Source organism: Megalops cyprinoides, chromosome 17 (genome assembly GCF_013368585.1).
Source record: "Megalops cyprinoides isolate fMegCyp1 chromosome 17, fMegCyp1.pri, whole genome shotgun sequence".
Lineage (NCBI taxonomy): Eukaryota > Metazoa > Chordata > Actinopteri > Elopiformes > Megalopidae > Megalops > Megalops cyprinoides.
The window spans coordinates 15,529,833-15,544,486 of record NC_050599.1 but is presented as its reverse complement, the minus strand read 5'-3'; the positions used below and the strand labels follow the sequence as shown (position 1 = coordinate 15,544,486).

Here is a 14,654-nt window from a genome sequence, read left to right as displayed (position 1 = left end):
TTTACGTGCCTCTGAAATATGTACTTTCAGCCGTTCTGCACTATCTTCAGATGCTCTGAATCTGTGGTATTTCCGAAGTGTGTATGTATGAGCGGGGAAAGACAGAGCGAATTCAACTTCATCTCCAGTAGAGGGCGCTTTTGTTAAAAAGAACATAAAAGTTTTTAATACAGTTTTATTGGACACTGCCTCAGGCGCACAAGCAGAGAAACGAGATACTATACAATGAAGTAAATACGTATCTAATTAGAATAGCCTTTGCGAGGCTAAACGTCGCACTGTGCTCACCCTGCATTCGCTTGTTAAAACTATACTGACAGATCCAGGCATCGCTGGTGCGGATGCGCAGTTCACTTGTTGTGAGTTATAGTATTTATCTGTTATGGGTCTTTTTTTCTCTACAGAACTCAGCAATTGAGATGAAAGCCTGCTAAGACCCTTACTCAAAAATAAGTTTACAAGCGAAAAAACATTCGTCCTGATAAAAAACCCAGGATTAGAAACATGAAGTGCTAGTGTTCAACTGTGGAGCTATTCACGCATGCTTTATATTCACAAGTGACGAGGTAAGTGACAAAGTTTTCTTATGTCATATGCAATGTTCTTTAGTCATGTAACTTTAACTACATCGCGTGTCACACTTAACAAAGTAATGACCAAACATTGTGCATCGCTACACTTGTTTCTAACACTTGACTGCAAAGCAAGCTTTGGCTGCAGTTGTTCAGCAGTACGATTAGACCTACATTACGAGCTTCTATGATCACTAGGAATTTAAGCTTGTAAGCGTGTATAAAATATACCAGTTTGACACCCTAGATGTTTCAGTCTTCTTTTTTATCTGAAGCAAAATGTGATTCTTCATGAGCTTTAAAACGACGTGGTGTGAAATAATTTCAATGCATTGCACATTAGAACTTAAATTCCGAATCGTCTTGCCCTTCAACTGTTTTGGTTCTTCTACACTTTACCGCATTTGTGATGGTGTGTGAGGAGACGAGAGCTCATTTATGAATTCTAGGGAATTACCTTGTCAGATTTTGGAACAGCAGTTATAAATAAAAAGCCACAAGCGCGGAGTACAGCACGTTTAAAAGCGCATCAGAAGTCACAGATTGGTATCCATGCGTCTAATGATTCACAAAAAGACTTAGTGCATTTGATTGCATGGTTGACTGATCTCACGAGTTTACGCACAAAACCACTCTGTCTCTCATGTCCGACCGCCACCCAGTCGTTATAGGTCTCCCCTCACGCGGAGACAGACCACACGCACTCAGTGATGACCTTGCGTCCCACGCGCTAGACACAGTACGGACCAAAAACACGTCTTCTCTGCATGTTTTGCGTCTGTAAAGTTTCGAGCTGTCTCAGTTTTGACTTCATTCTGTAAGATTTCAGAGAGGATGCAGGAACGTTTGACTAGACGGCAGGCTTTGTGATCACTCGGGCACGATTCAACAGTTTCTACTGCGCTCAGCCTGAGTGGTGCTTTGGAAATGGCTAACTACATATGTGCAAAGAGATTTAACTCATTAGTGGAAAGATCCTTGTGCTTTTAAAATTCCCAATTCCATTTCCTTCAGTTTGGCCGCCTAGTATAATCAGTTGATTGGCTACTCATTGCCTTTGCTCTCTCTTGCACTTCTTCAAATCGTCGCTGTGGAAGAGAAATCAGATGATCCTCTTGGGTAAATTAGGGTTTACCCAAGTTGATAAGTATGAATGCATCTACAGAAGTTAAGTTGGCCAGGTGGTTGGTCATCAGTAAATAAATTAAAACTATACCCTTGGGAATAGTGTAGTATTAAGAACAAGTGGTGGAGTACATCACTTCTCTATGTTGGAGTGAATGTGTGTGTGTGGTCTTGAACTTGTGAGTGCATGGTTGTCTGTGTGCTCGTGTGTGTTTGCATGTGTGTGAATGCGCGCAGCTGTGTGTTTGCATAAGTGTGTATGTGCATGTGTGTGTGCATGAATGTTCACGTATGTGTGTGCATGCATGTGTGTGTGTTTGTGAGTGTCCTTCTGTGTGTGTATGTGTGTGCGTATCTTTGCATGTGTGTCTGCATGTGCACATGTATGATTATGTGTATGTGTGTGTGCGTACATGCATGTGTGTGTCTGTGCGTGTGCATTTGTATGTGTGCATACTCTATAGACAAGCAGACTTTCTGGCATCCAGAAACTGAAGGCTGGCAGAGCGGTTGCCTCCAGTTGGGAAAGTTATTTGTCAGGCAGTGTGAGCAGGTCCCCCACAAAGCAGGCGGAGTTCTGAGAGAAAGCACAGCCGCTGGGGCACTGGAAGGTGCCTGTCGGCCTTTTCCCAGAGTCCTGTGAGGGTGACGATGATGAGAGGTAATCCCAGGTCTCCTAGCAGCCTGGTGTGCTAATGGCTGTGTCTGCCAGACCAGAAAAACCAAGCAGAGCCCCCACTGCGTAATGAAAAGCCCAGATTGAATGCTATTTAATGACTTTGCTCAACAGTTCTCCATCCGTCTCTTGACTTGTCCTTTTGTAAAAACCTGGATCGTTGACGGGCAGTCTCACATGCAGAAACACATAAAAATGCCTCACTCCACTAAAAGAGGATTTTCATCCCAAGCTGGAAGATACATAAAACATTTCACTATGTTGTCAAGAGCTCACATACCCCCCTCCCTACCCCACAGACTCCGCCACACACATACACATACATGCAAGTACACACACAGACAGAGACACAGACACACACACACATACAGACACACACACATGCAAACACACACGCACACACTCACACACACACACACACACACACACTAATTTATTAACTAATTTAAAAAAGATTAATTTTGTGCAAGACATGCTAATAGGGCACACACATACTATGTATTAGCCTTCTTGAAAAGTACTGCCAACTTATTTTGACCCATCAAAAAACAGTTCTTCAACTGTTAGATAAGACATTAGATAAGTCTTGACCATGCTTAGATAACACATAGTTTTCCTTTCTTAGTACACCATACATGTTCACCTGGAAAAATGCAAGAAAACCCAATTTATGCAAAGCATAAAAGCATACAGTGAATGTTAGCATCATAAGTTTGTGAGAGAAAAATAAGTGATAATATGGCCATCACAGATAGATATTTCAGCATGTGCTTAACTGTAAAGGTCCACGTCTTGTATGTCTCTAAATCCGCATTGCTGAAAAGAATGTAATTTTTTTGAATTCTTTATTTCAGTTTTGCTTAAAAATGTGAGGGGATACACAGAATGCAAGAAACAGCACAATAGTCTCCTGTAATTTGCACCACCAAAGCCTCTGTTTGTACTAGACATGACAGATCGCAAGGTGGCTGTCTTTTCGCTTGTTTGGTTTTATCCGAAATGTCTTTGTCTTACCACGATTGCTCCTCTGGAAGAGGGTGTTTCATATCTGGCGGTGTGTCAGGGGCTGTAGACTAGATCTTTGCTTTTTTGGAGTTCCCATTCAGGTTGCCTCTGTGCTGGAAAGGCTCCCTAATGCCTTTTGCCTTTAAGATTATTTGGTGGAATCTCCAGCGAAACTGGAATGCGGAGCGTCTCTTGCAGACAGCTGTTCAGCTGCGAATGTTTGCTGTCGGCTGACTCGCTGTGGACTCTGCACTGATTTATGGCACTAGAGGGCAGCACAGGAGGACTTGGATGGAAATTGCATTCTTTTCGTGGCTCCTCATAATTCAACCCATACAGTGTATGCATACAGGGTTTGTTTGTTTCCTGTTGTAATTGTTTTAGATTAAGTGAGGAACTATTTTTTTCCGGGTCTTAATTTAATTAATTTCAAATTTTGTAATAGTTGCCCATTTTTGTAAATGAGCAAATAAATAAACGCTGGACTTTTTGTTATTAGATGGCAGTTGAGATCAAAATATCCATCACTTTTACTCAGACCTTATTTTTTCTTGTTTACATGGTTCTAGTCTACTCATTGGTGTGCTGCTTTAAAGTGTAAGAACTCAACAGCCAAATTACCAGTCTGTCTGTGAGGTACTCTCAATTATAAACTGCTATGTCTCGGCCACAGTCCATGAAAAACAAAGCTTTCAGATGGGGCAGTCCAGGGGATTTCAATGTTATAAACAAAGCTAAAAAAATGGAGCCTAGGATGTAATATGTCTTTCTTCATTAGATTTGTCCTGCCAACAGTTCTACTGGAGTGTCCATATTTTACTCTTGTATTCAGGATTGCCTTCTTTTTAATTTCTTTTTTTTTGTTCTTCTAATCCACTGGTAGTGATGAATGTTCATATACCTCAACTGAGCAACAAGCATGAAAAGACCTTTTAAAACCTGCTGAATTTAACATAACGTTAGATGGAAAGAGGCCTATTGTGCTGTATTAGAGCGTAATTACTATAGTGGGATGGATGGTGGTGATTATGGCTGAGAACAACACTATGGAAACGGATGATTACACATTTATCATCTTCTCATGTGGAATCGGAATTCGATTTGTCATCCTGATACATTTCTTGCACTTGGGTGGTATTCGCCCTGGAGACTTATGGGTCATGCATTGGGGCGAAACGCATGCACACATGTATCGGGTTTCACGTCTAATAGATCATGAGAAAACGGTCTCCCTCTCTCTGTCCCATTTGGCTTGGGCAGCATCTCCATGGAGAACAAGGCCATGTACCTGAGCACGTACGAGGAGAGGGAGAACGGCTCCTTCTATGAGGAAAGCTATGAAGGCATCAACAGCAGGAACCTGTCCAAACTCAACCTGTGTGAAGAAGGTGAGAAGTCTGCATGCTATCTATGTGTTATCTGTTTGGTTTACTTACAGTTTTCACATTACATACACATTATATACAAAGTTATGTCCTTGCTTCCCATCCAGTCTCTGATGTCTCAGAACTCAGTTTGACGTTATGAGCTTCCTGGTGTGGAACTGAAAATCCTCAGTTAAGCTCTCAGTGAGATTCAAGGGGGTTTCACCCTAGTGATACATCTCTAGAGCTTACAACTAGTAGGACTAATATTACTAGTGGTGGAAAGAATTTTTATTTGCACAACATCTTATCCATATCAAATTTTAATTAATATGGAGGATAGTCCCCAGACCCTGTTTTACTTTTTAACTGTGCATTTTGCACCACTGCATCTAGCCAATACACCAAACAGCTTTCCCTTCACCAGAAGCAGGGTGGTAGATTTATTGCCAAAAGGCTCCCATAAACTGTGACACACAAGGACATTACAATTCATACAGCACTTTCATAAGCTGTACAGCAGCAATGGCAATAATGCTAATAATAACATGATTTAATATTTGTGTGGTTTGGGTATTACATGAATCCTCACAGGCTGTTTGTCAGTTTCTGTTGAGTTGTGGAGGAAGAGAGAAACATGCATGCTACTACTCATGTGGCTGTACGCACGAGAAGGCCCCATTGCAGTCGGTCACTTCCTGGACTGCAAGATAAATATGGGGAATATGACACATGGTTGCAGGTCCCAGAGGTCGCATTCTCCTGTGTGAAAAGCATGCTGGCTATGCAGTGTGGAGGAGTTTGGCTTAGACAGGTGCATCTGTGCATATAGTGCAGTAAGTCTTCTTTAGCAATGGCCATCAGCACAGCACATTCAGAAAAATGGAAAACAAATGGGGAATTGGAACAATAATACAAAATGTTCATTTTTAAAGGAATCCTAGGGCTATTCTTTGCATGTATCTTATATTACAGGTAGTTTACTTTATAGATAACAGGGAACAAGGCCAATAGAGTATTTAACCATGAAGCCCATGGAACATGTTTTGTTGGACCAAGTACAAACCAGGACAGTGACCTTTCAGAAACTGACTTGCACATACTTTTTCCATGTCCAATCAAGCATTTTCCCTGGATTTAACTTCAGTTTAGAACACCATGTGCCTTTTAAAAGCTAAATTCACATCTGCTTACTGAAATGGCTTTATATGTATATACTTCCTGTTTAACAGACCTGTCTGGGAGAGTGCCTTCATAATGTCGTATCACTTACACTCTCAATTCTCCCTCTTCTGTCCTGTGTCTTATTAGCTATTTATTTTTCAATGCTGGAGAAATTCTTCAAAAGAACAAGCTGTTCCACACCACCTCATGCATAAATCCAGAGCCCTACACTGCATGATATCAAGCCAATGCATGGTGTTGACTCATGTGAATGTTTGAGATATGTAAACAGTGTATTAATTACCTGATATCTTGGGCAGCTTAGCTGAAAATGTGACACACGTGGCTTTGCGGAAGCGTAAATTACTGAAGAGATCTGGAAATTGAAATTGTAATTATGCATGTACAGCAAGCTTATTTTCATTGCCATGTCCAACAAGTGAGGTGTTACAAATACAACTGATCAATTTTACTTGTGTCTGTCTTGCAAAGAAGCCTAGACGACAGACATGATGATGCTCACAATGAAATCTAGGATAAAGTATTGAAGACTATATCCTCACAATTAAAAGTAAAACTTTGCCAAGGAACAATTGGTATTAATTACGTCCTTGTGCATTTAATTTCACGCTGAGTGCTACTATATCTTAATTGCATTCAAAAGTACATAAAGGATGTATGTACATTACCTTTTGTTGCATAAGCACATAGCGTTGGCAAATGGTCCATAACAAGTGAGATGTTAATTGTATTCTAAACAGAAGGCAATGTGCCATATCTAACGAGGACCATGTCCTGAGAGTATTTCTTTGTTAGTGTGGTAGATTAAACGCATCACTAAAAGTAATTGCTCAGGACACTATTAGTATTTGCTTGAACGTGCACTTACCGCAAATTGCTTAACCATTTGCAAAGCTTTAACTTTGGTGTACTTTATTTTCTTAAAGTCTCAAGCAGCTGTGTGCCGTTTTGCCCTTGTAAGGAGAAGAGTGAATCTCTCCCCATGGTTGGATTTTATTTGTGAGAGCTTTGTCTGCTCATGGCCCTTGAAAGGTTAATGCTTACAGAGTATTCCAGCTCACAGCTTGTGTGCAGCAAAAAAAAAAGAAAAATCTGAGTCCTGTCTCCAATGAAATGACATCAGCCGTCCTGGGACAATTGAAACCATGCTGCATGGAAGGCAGAAGTATGTTTATGGAAAATAAGCTGAACAGTGTCTTCTGGACTGCTTCTCGCTAACTCCAGAGCTAAATGGCTCACAGACTCTTTATTTACATGGAAAGAAAAGTGGGACAATTGATTAGGTTTTACGATGCATGTTAGTAGATGCCCGTGGATTTACCTCACAGAGCCCTCACAGAGATCTGAAATCAGCCAATGGGCCAGTTTGTTTGTGATGACAAAGGCAGTCATTTGCTGTCTGTTTGTAGCTTGGATTAGAAGCCAGGGAAAACTAATAGTACATGATATTTACCCTCAGGAAATGATGTTAGGACAAGATAAGTGAATAGTTTATAACCTGACAAATCAGACCTTTTGAAAAACTTACTTTTAATGAAACAGAAGTCAAATGTGCTCTTGGGTTGTGACTCTGTGGAGTGTTGATACATGGGAATGATACACTGAAAAATCAAGGCTGCTCTGCCACAGTACTCCCTGTGTTTCCTATATTTTCTTTCCAAATCTCAAATTCACAAATTAGGTCTGTCCAAACCTTGTGTATTCAGACTGAACTTTGCAAACATGACAAGCATGGCATTAGCATCACTCGCTTGAACATCTGAATCATTCCATAAGATGTCTTTCCAGGCAAAAACTGGCGCATATGCAGTGTAGCTAACCTGAAACGTGTGTTTAGTGGTCGAATGAGTTACTGCAGCGGTAGCTGTGTTTTTGTGCAGGAGGGGGTTTGATGTACGGTCTGTTTTGAGGCTGGTCCAGAGACATATTTTTGAAATCCCAGGCGAAACCCTACTGATCCCAGCTTCAGACTGTCTTTCAGGATGACTACAAGAGTCACAATGCAAGCAGGGTTGATAAGAAAAGAAAACTCTTGCCAGCATTGAAACCCAAGTCATAGTGTGTAATTAGATGGCCACTTTGTCTAATATATAGAATGTGTATATAATTACATACAGAGGAAGGACCTGCAATGGAAAGTTGGAAAGTACACAACAATAATGCAACCATGCAACACTGAAACATTGCTGATCTGGCCAAAAGAATAAATAATCTATCCTCACAGGCTGGAAAACCCTGTATTAAGGGCTTGGTTTTACAATGATTTTGACAACACAAATGCATATTTCATAAGTCAACCAAACAGATCCCTAGACCATGTCTTATGTGTCCCTGGGTCTCCTTATTCTGGTCTGTTATTCTGAAGAACATGTTGTCTTTGCAGTCAGCTCCACCAAGAAGAGAAGAAAACCAGACAACTGCTGTGGCCACTTGGATTCCCTGTCAGCCATCAAGTATGCCATTGTGTCCCTGTATATACTGGTGCTGCTGAGCATTTTTGGTCTCTGCATAGCAGGTAAGACCTCGCATTGCTTATGACAGATGATTTGTACATAATAAGTAACATAAATCCAAACAGACCAGAGATAAAGTAGTGCAACAAAGGAGAACTAGAACCAACAGATGTTCCGGATGTTGCTGCCACTTTATCTTGCTTCTTTAAGGTTGTAGAAGGCTCTGGATCACTGAAATCTGTGTCTGTGTGACTTGGCCAAGATTCAGTTTAATCGCACTGATCTTTGTACTTTACACTGAGAAACACATGTCATAATAAGTGTGTAAGTATTATATAAATAGGCAACTTAGGTAACATCAATAATACATTGTTTGCTAAAATAAACCATCTTGTGAGAATTTAAGAAAAAGCAAAGTTTAATATTTTCACACTCTTAAATATGCACACAACAATCTTCTGGCTCCTGGACTGAAATGGTGGATTTGAGTCCATCTGTCTTCATTTGAAAAAGGTGGTCTTTAGTACTGTGCAATGAATGACATCAGTGATCCCACAAGAGTAAGCATTAATGGTAAAACTTTCAGTTTCTGCCACATTAAAACACTTGGTCTGTTGTAGGTAATGCAGAAAGATTGTACTTGCAAGTGTACCCCACTGTTTTATTTGAACCAACTGCCTGTTTGAGTCTGTGAAAGTGACAGGGTGGGTAATTCGAGTAAACTTGTTCAGCTATAGAATTCAAAATGCAGCCAGAAAAAAAGCACCAGGACTAAGTAGAGTAGTTCGGCTTTCTGAGAAAACTGAATCAAGAATAGCTTTAATTTTGGGTGGGCTGTCTGCCTGAAAGATGGCATGTGAAGCCCATTGATGCATAGAGCCACTCACAATCAGACCTTGAAACTGTATATTTTTTTCTTAGCTGGCTCAAGATGAACTCATTCAGACAGGTGACATCTGAAAGCTGTGATTGCCTGGTACCTGAATTGGAACCACATGCATTTAAAGTCAAGGTGTTGGTCACAGGGTATGTTTCCCGTCTGCGCTCGTGACTAACTGAGTGGGCCCTGGGAGGTTGAAGCTGCCAGAGCGCAGTTTGCCCAGGACCTCTTCTGCATAGCACGAGAACATGATGCTCGCTGAATAAATAGCTGTGTTTCCCACACGGCCTGACCCCTATCGTAAGCGGCAGATATAGGAGCGGGGGCCCCGGGGGAGCGGGTGGGGGGGGGTTACTGGATGCTTCTCAGCATGCTCTCCTCCCCCTGGAGGTCGAGGGCTGGCTCGCTGGCTTGGGGTTTTCTCCTGGCTGATGAAAAGCCTGTCCTCATGTGGCTGTGGTTGAAGAGGGAGCTCCGCTGTCATTAATCAGCTCTGACAAACCCCCCGTGCCCAGAGCGGTTCCGACCTCTGGTTTGTTTGGGAGAGATCCGCCTATCCCATGATCCACTCTGTGTATGATGAATGCTTTGGTGGGCCATGCTGCTGAGGGACAAGAGTTTTGCCCCACAATTGGCTGGAACCGCTCTGCATTGCCTAAAGGGGGGGTTAATGCAGGGGGTGTTGCAGTCAAGGGGTACTACCAATTATTGGGGTTATTCTGAAAGGCTGATCACTGGAAAGTCAATGTGCAATACAGTCTGCACTGCATGATCCTTGTTGTATGTTTGAAATAATATGGTTATAAATAATCAGCATTTCAGAAAATAGTTTTGGGTGTAAATTGCACTGTATCTGAATAATATATGTGCTTTGGCTACCAAATCTGACAAATATTGGCTCAGTGGCTTATAAATAGTTTCATTATAAATGAGTTTCATTTCAGCTTTAGCTTTCATTTTTACTTTATAGCCTTCATGCTGCCCTGTGGTGTAGCCACATGACACCACTATTTATAAAGAACAGACCTTACTAGGTTAAAGTAGTAGAAACTCTTGAGTTTCGAAATCTGGATAGTCACACACCTTCTGACTCCCTATCCACCAAAATCACAATTACAATGCTATTTACTGTATAAATGTGTACAATTGACAGAATATGGGTGAAACTCACAGCTGCTCTGTTTGTAACTCTCAGTGAGGATGATACTGAAATAACGCTCTTGGTAATTTTATGGTTTAATGCACAGCTAATTTGAAAAAGTAACAAATTAAACATTTAGATAGCTTATCCAGAGTCAAATGTGGATGGTTGTGGAACTGAGTGATTATAAAATGACTGTTCACAGGAGACATTTCAGAGTGCTCGGCCAATTTTCCAGTGTGAACAGGAGCATGCCCAGTCTGCTCAAAATCCACATTTGCTTTTAATTTGCATTTATACTTTAGTATTTATGGGGTCTCAAATGTGACCTTACTAAGCTTGCGAGTCAACAGTGCTGCCAACACATCGCTTTCCCAGAAACCCTGCCTGTAGTATCAGAAATAGTGCTTCTTCTGTTCAGATAAGAAAAAGCGAAGCTTTCCCTGGATTTGGCTATTTCACAGAACACCGTGAAACAGCTTGAAAGACACAGACACTACAGTTTTTTTTTGTTTTTCATCCCAGAACTGTCAGCTTTATCTGAGCATGAATTGAAGGACAGTAGAGTGATAGATACACATACTTAATCTCCCAGGGGTTGTAATTTTCACATGAATACTGTACATGTACTACTGTACATTCTTTGCCATAACCTATAATATTCAGTGTATTGTGCATTGGACTGTTCATTTCTGATTGTTACATAAAGAAGATTTTATGTTCAGTTGTCATCATAATCTTTAAACTATTATTGTGCAAATAATAAGCAGCTGACCCATATCTGCATGCTGTCTGAATTTAGAAAAGGAGTGGCCTGGTACTGTGGAGGCCATAATATTGCTTCAGTTGCATATTCAATTAATTATTGTGGTAATAACTGATACTTAAGAGAGAAGGGGAAGGTGGTCTAACGGTGCAGGTGGGAATCAGCAAGATTTCATTAACACTATTTCAAACCAGTGAGTCATAGGTAAGCATTTTCTGACATTTTGTTAGACCCTGTGATGACAGAAGTCATTACTGACCTATCAGGGGTTGTTGTTGAAAAGGGGCTTTAATCAGAGTGCCTCCCAGATCAAGTTGATCTTACTCCCAGACCAGATCAGTATGAGTGGATCCTTGATCCTTTTTTACAGCCACTGGGATCCGCTCTGTGTCTGATATAAACAGAGCCCTGTGTGTGGAAAGACAGAGCACTGCTTATTCTGGAAGTTTACGAGGAAAAGCAGTGGACGTTTTTTTCTTTCTTTTTGTGATTGAATGTAGCCATATAGGCTGAGTGCCTGTGAGAGTGAAAGAAAGGTCAACGACATTAAAACATGGCCAAGTAAGGAAAGGCACTGGTGTGGCTGCTCTTCTCAAACACATCCTGTGTTATCCTCAATCATGTCTGAGTTCTGGAAGAGAGCTGTGCTTTATTCCTGATCCTGAAACTAGATGTTTCCAAACTTAGAATTTGGGACAGGAGGGCATGCGGTGTACCAAGAGAGCTCTGTGAACATTTGAATAAGAATGTGAATTATGGCAGAATGAATTGGCTTTTCCACATGAATTTGTGTAAGCAGACCCTGTGAATCATAACCAGATCATGCCTGCTATGGGAGCTATTGACCACTTTAAGACAGAGTCAGATTTCAAAGTTTGAAAATGTTGGGATTTAGTGGAGAAAAGAGAATTTTTTTGGCTACAACCATACACAAATTGTTTTCTCAAAGGCTTAGTTCTGTTGCATCAACATTTACATTTAGTAATTGATGGACGCTCTTAACCAGAATGACTCACAAAGCAAATGTACATATGTACATGTAATAAAGCCACATCAACAACAGTACATCCAGAAAAAAAACATATGATATCTGAAGCACTGTAGATATATCACACAGTACTATAGCAACCATATAATGTATATACTAAATACAGCCTGAGCGCTACAAATGCAAAAAAATTCTATAACGTGTGTCAATGTGCAAAAATAGCCCAAAGCAATATGTAAAAAAAGTAAGATTTAAGGGCTGTAGTTTTTTGCCAATGCCTTTGGGTCCTTTAGCTAAAGTGCCTTCTCAGGCTAACATATCACTTTGGATAAAGTAAACAGAGCATATGCTGAAAGACATTCTAGATGGAGACATGCTGTTCATATTATGGGCTGATTCACAGAGCAGTAGAATGGTGTAAGCACGCTCACTGAACCTTGGTTATGTATACCTGCTGCACAAATGGTTACTAAAAACTATTTAAATGTGACACAGCTATGAAAGTTTGCATAAGCTCTACCAGCTGGAAACCTTTTTCTGAAAGACAGCTTGTGAAGGATCAAATAACTGTTATTAATAACACAGATATTGCCCTCTGAATTGCTCTTTGAAGCAGCCCTTTTATTTACATTGGTGTGGATATCAAAATAATGTTATTGTTTCAAATGCTGCCAGACTGGAAAGGAAAGTAATGTGATGGCTGATAAAAGAAAATATTCTGAAAATGAATTTACATAAAACTGTTTGATAGGTCTTTTTAATCATATCGTGGATATTGTCTTGTTGGGAATAACAGTCAAACTGACATAAAGCCTGTGCCATATAGACTTGAATTTGGTATTAAGCATATTTTAAACACCCAATTCATAAACATAGTAACCTTAGGTCAACTGAGTGCTGTGTGTTTACTTCTATTGTGTGAACTTCTTTGTTACAGATGAAATTCAATCCAAGATTTTTGGTCAAAGCTTGCCTGGTCAATATGAGTGGAGTGTAACATGACCAGCATGGGATGAATGAAAAATGAATTGCGATTGTTGGATCAGAAAGCGATCTCTTCCCAACCACAGTTATACCATCTGTGTGTTCCGCGTACACCAGTTGTATGCCATTTTGTCAGTTGCAGTTGTTGAGTCTGTGGTTTAGCACTCCTGAAGTGTGAAAGATGGCAGTTATAATTCAATATCAGGAGCGTCATCTGAAAACAAAGTTGGAGGACTTCATAGGCTCACACATGAGGAGAACTCAGCATCAGATTAATGCCTTAAATTAATCCACTATTAGAACCATAAAGGAAAGTTCAAGTGCTAGTTTATCATGTTTTTATTGTGTTACTTGAACATGCATTTTACAAAGTATTAATTGTATGTTTAGTAATGAACATGCAGTGTGCTTTTGCTTTAATGATACCAGATATTGTCCCCAAGGTTTGTCATTGATCCTTATTATGGGCATGGTATATAAATGCTGCAATCAGGTTTCACAATACACAAGTGATTGAACCAAGGTAGTATCCTGTTTATGCAAGGAGGTTTATAGAAGAAGACAGCACCATTTTAATCCCCTACTGTGTTTTTTGGTTACTATGCATAGCACCTCATTTTTTGCGGTGTAGAATATTCCATTTTTGATGACTTTCGGGTGTTAGGTTCAGGTGTTCCTGCCAAATGATATTTCTACACAGTATTATATTTCAATGCTCTCAAATTAATTTCCACTGAAGACATTCCAAGACCTCCAGAGATATCCTCCGACCTCCTTAGTCTTCCGTATTAGCTGTTGCGAGGGAGCGATTCCCAAACACCTGTGGAGTGAGAAAAAAAAGCAAATACAAACACACCCAGAGGATAGCACCTGAAAGTATTCATGAAAACACAGATTTTCAGTGTAGATGAACACTAACAGTCAGCCTGATTTCAGTTTTCAACATTTAGATGAGTAAATGCTCAACTGTATGAAGCACCTGGTATATGAGGTTATATACTGGTGACATATTAACTCAACCATATGCTCTGATAAGTTAAATCTTTATTTCTGCACAGTACATTTAAGTCTTTTAAGACTTTAAGAAACCCAGTGAAAAGGGATGAAATGTGCAATAATGACTTACTAAAAGCAATTTTGGCTCGAATATGGGACACACCTTTACATATGTTTTAAAATTTTGAAATGACCTCTCTCTGATTTTTGTAGTGAGAATAATGTCACATGAACTTTTATGTGAAATACTGTATAATACTCTATACTGCTGTATAATGTTATTATTTGTCTTATTTGTCAAATATACACTAAACTAAATACAAATATAAATGTAAGTAAATGACTCCATATGGATCCTTCGCAGCAAGCTAAAATTAACCTGCTTTTAAAAGTGACACACTTTGTTAATATCTGCAACCATTGAAAGCATGCGTAAAGACCTGTTTGACAGCAAAAACAATAAACACTCAGTTCAGGAAGCTCATGTGGAGAGGGTGTTTCATCAGTCAAGGCGGGGCC

At 40.1% G+C, this 14,654-nt stretch overlaps 1 protein-coding gene across 1 annotated transcript in view; it reads left to right on the top strand.

Moving 5' to 3' along the window:
- The first annotated feature begins 229 nt into the window (after positions 1–229).
- scara5 (scavenger receptor class A, member 5 (putative)) overlaps positions 230–14,654 on the top strand; it is a 45,669-nt gene continuing 31,244 nt past the window's right edge. Inside the window, exons 1-3 of the mRNA XM_036550214.1 lie at positions 230–566; positions 4,639–4,766; positions 8,311–8,442. Of these exons, the coding sequence (XP_036406107.1) occupies positions 4,646–4,766; positions 8,311–8,442 (253 nt within the window). The 5' untranslated portion in view covers positions 230–566; positions 4,639–4,645. The remainder of the gene's footprint in view (positions 567–4,638; positions 4,767–8,310; positions 8,443–14,654) is intronic.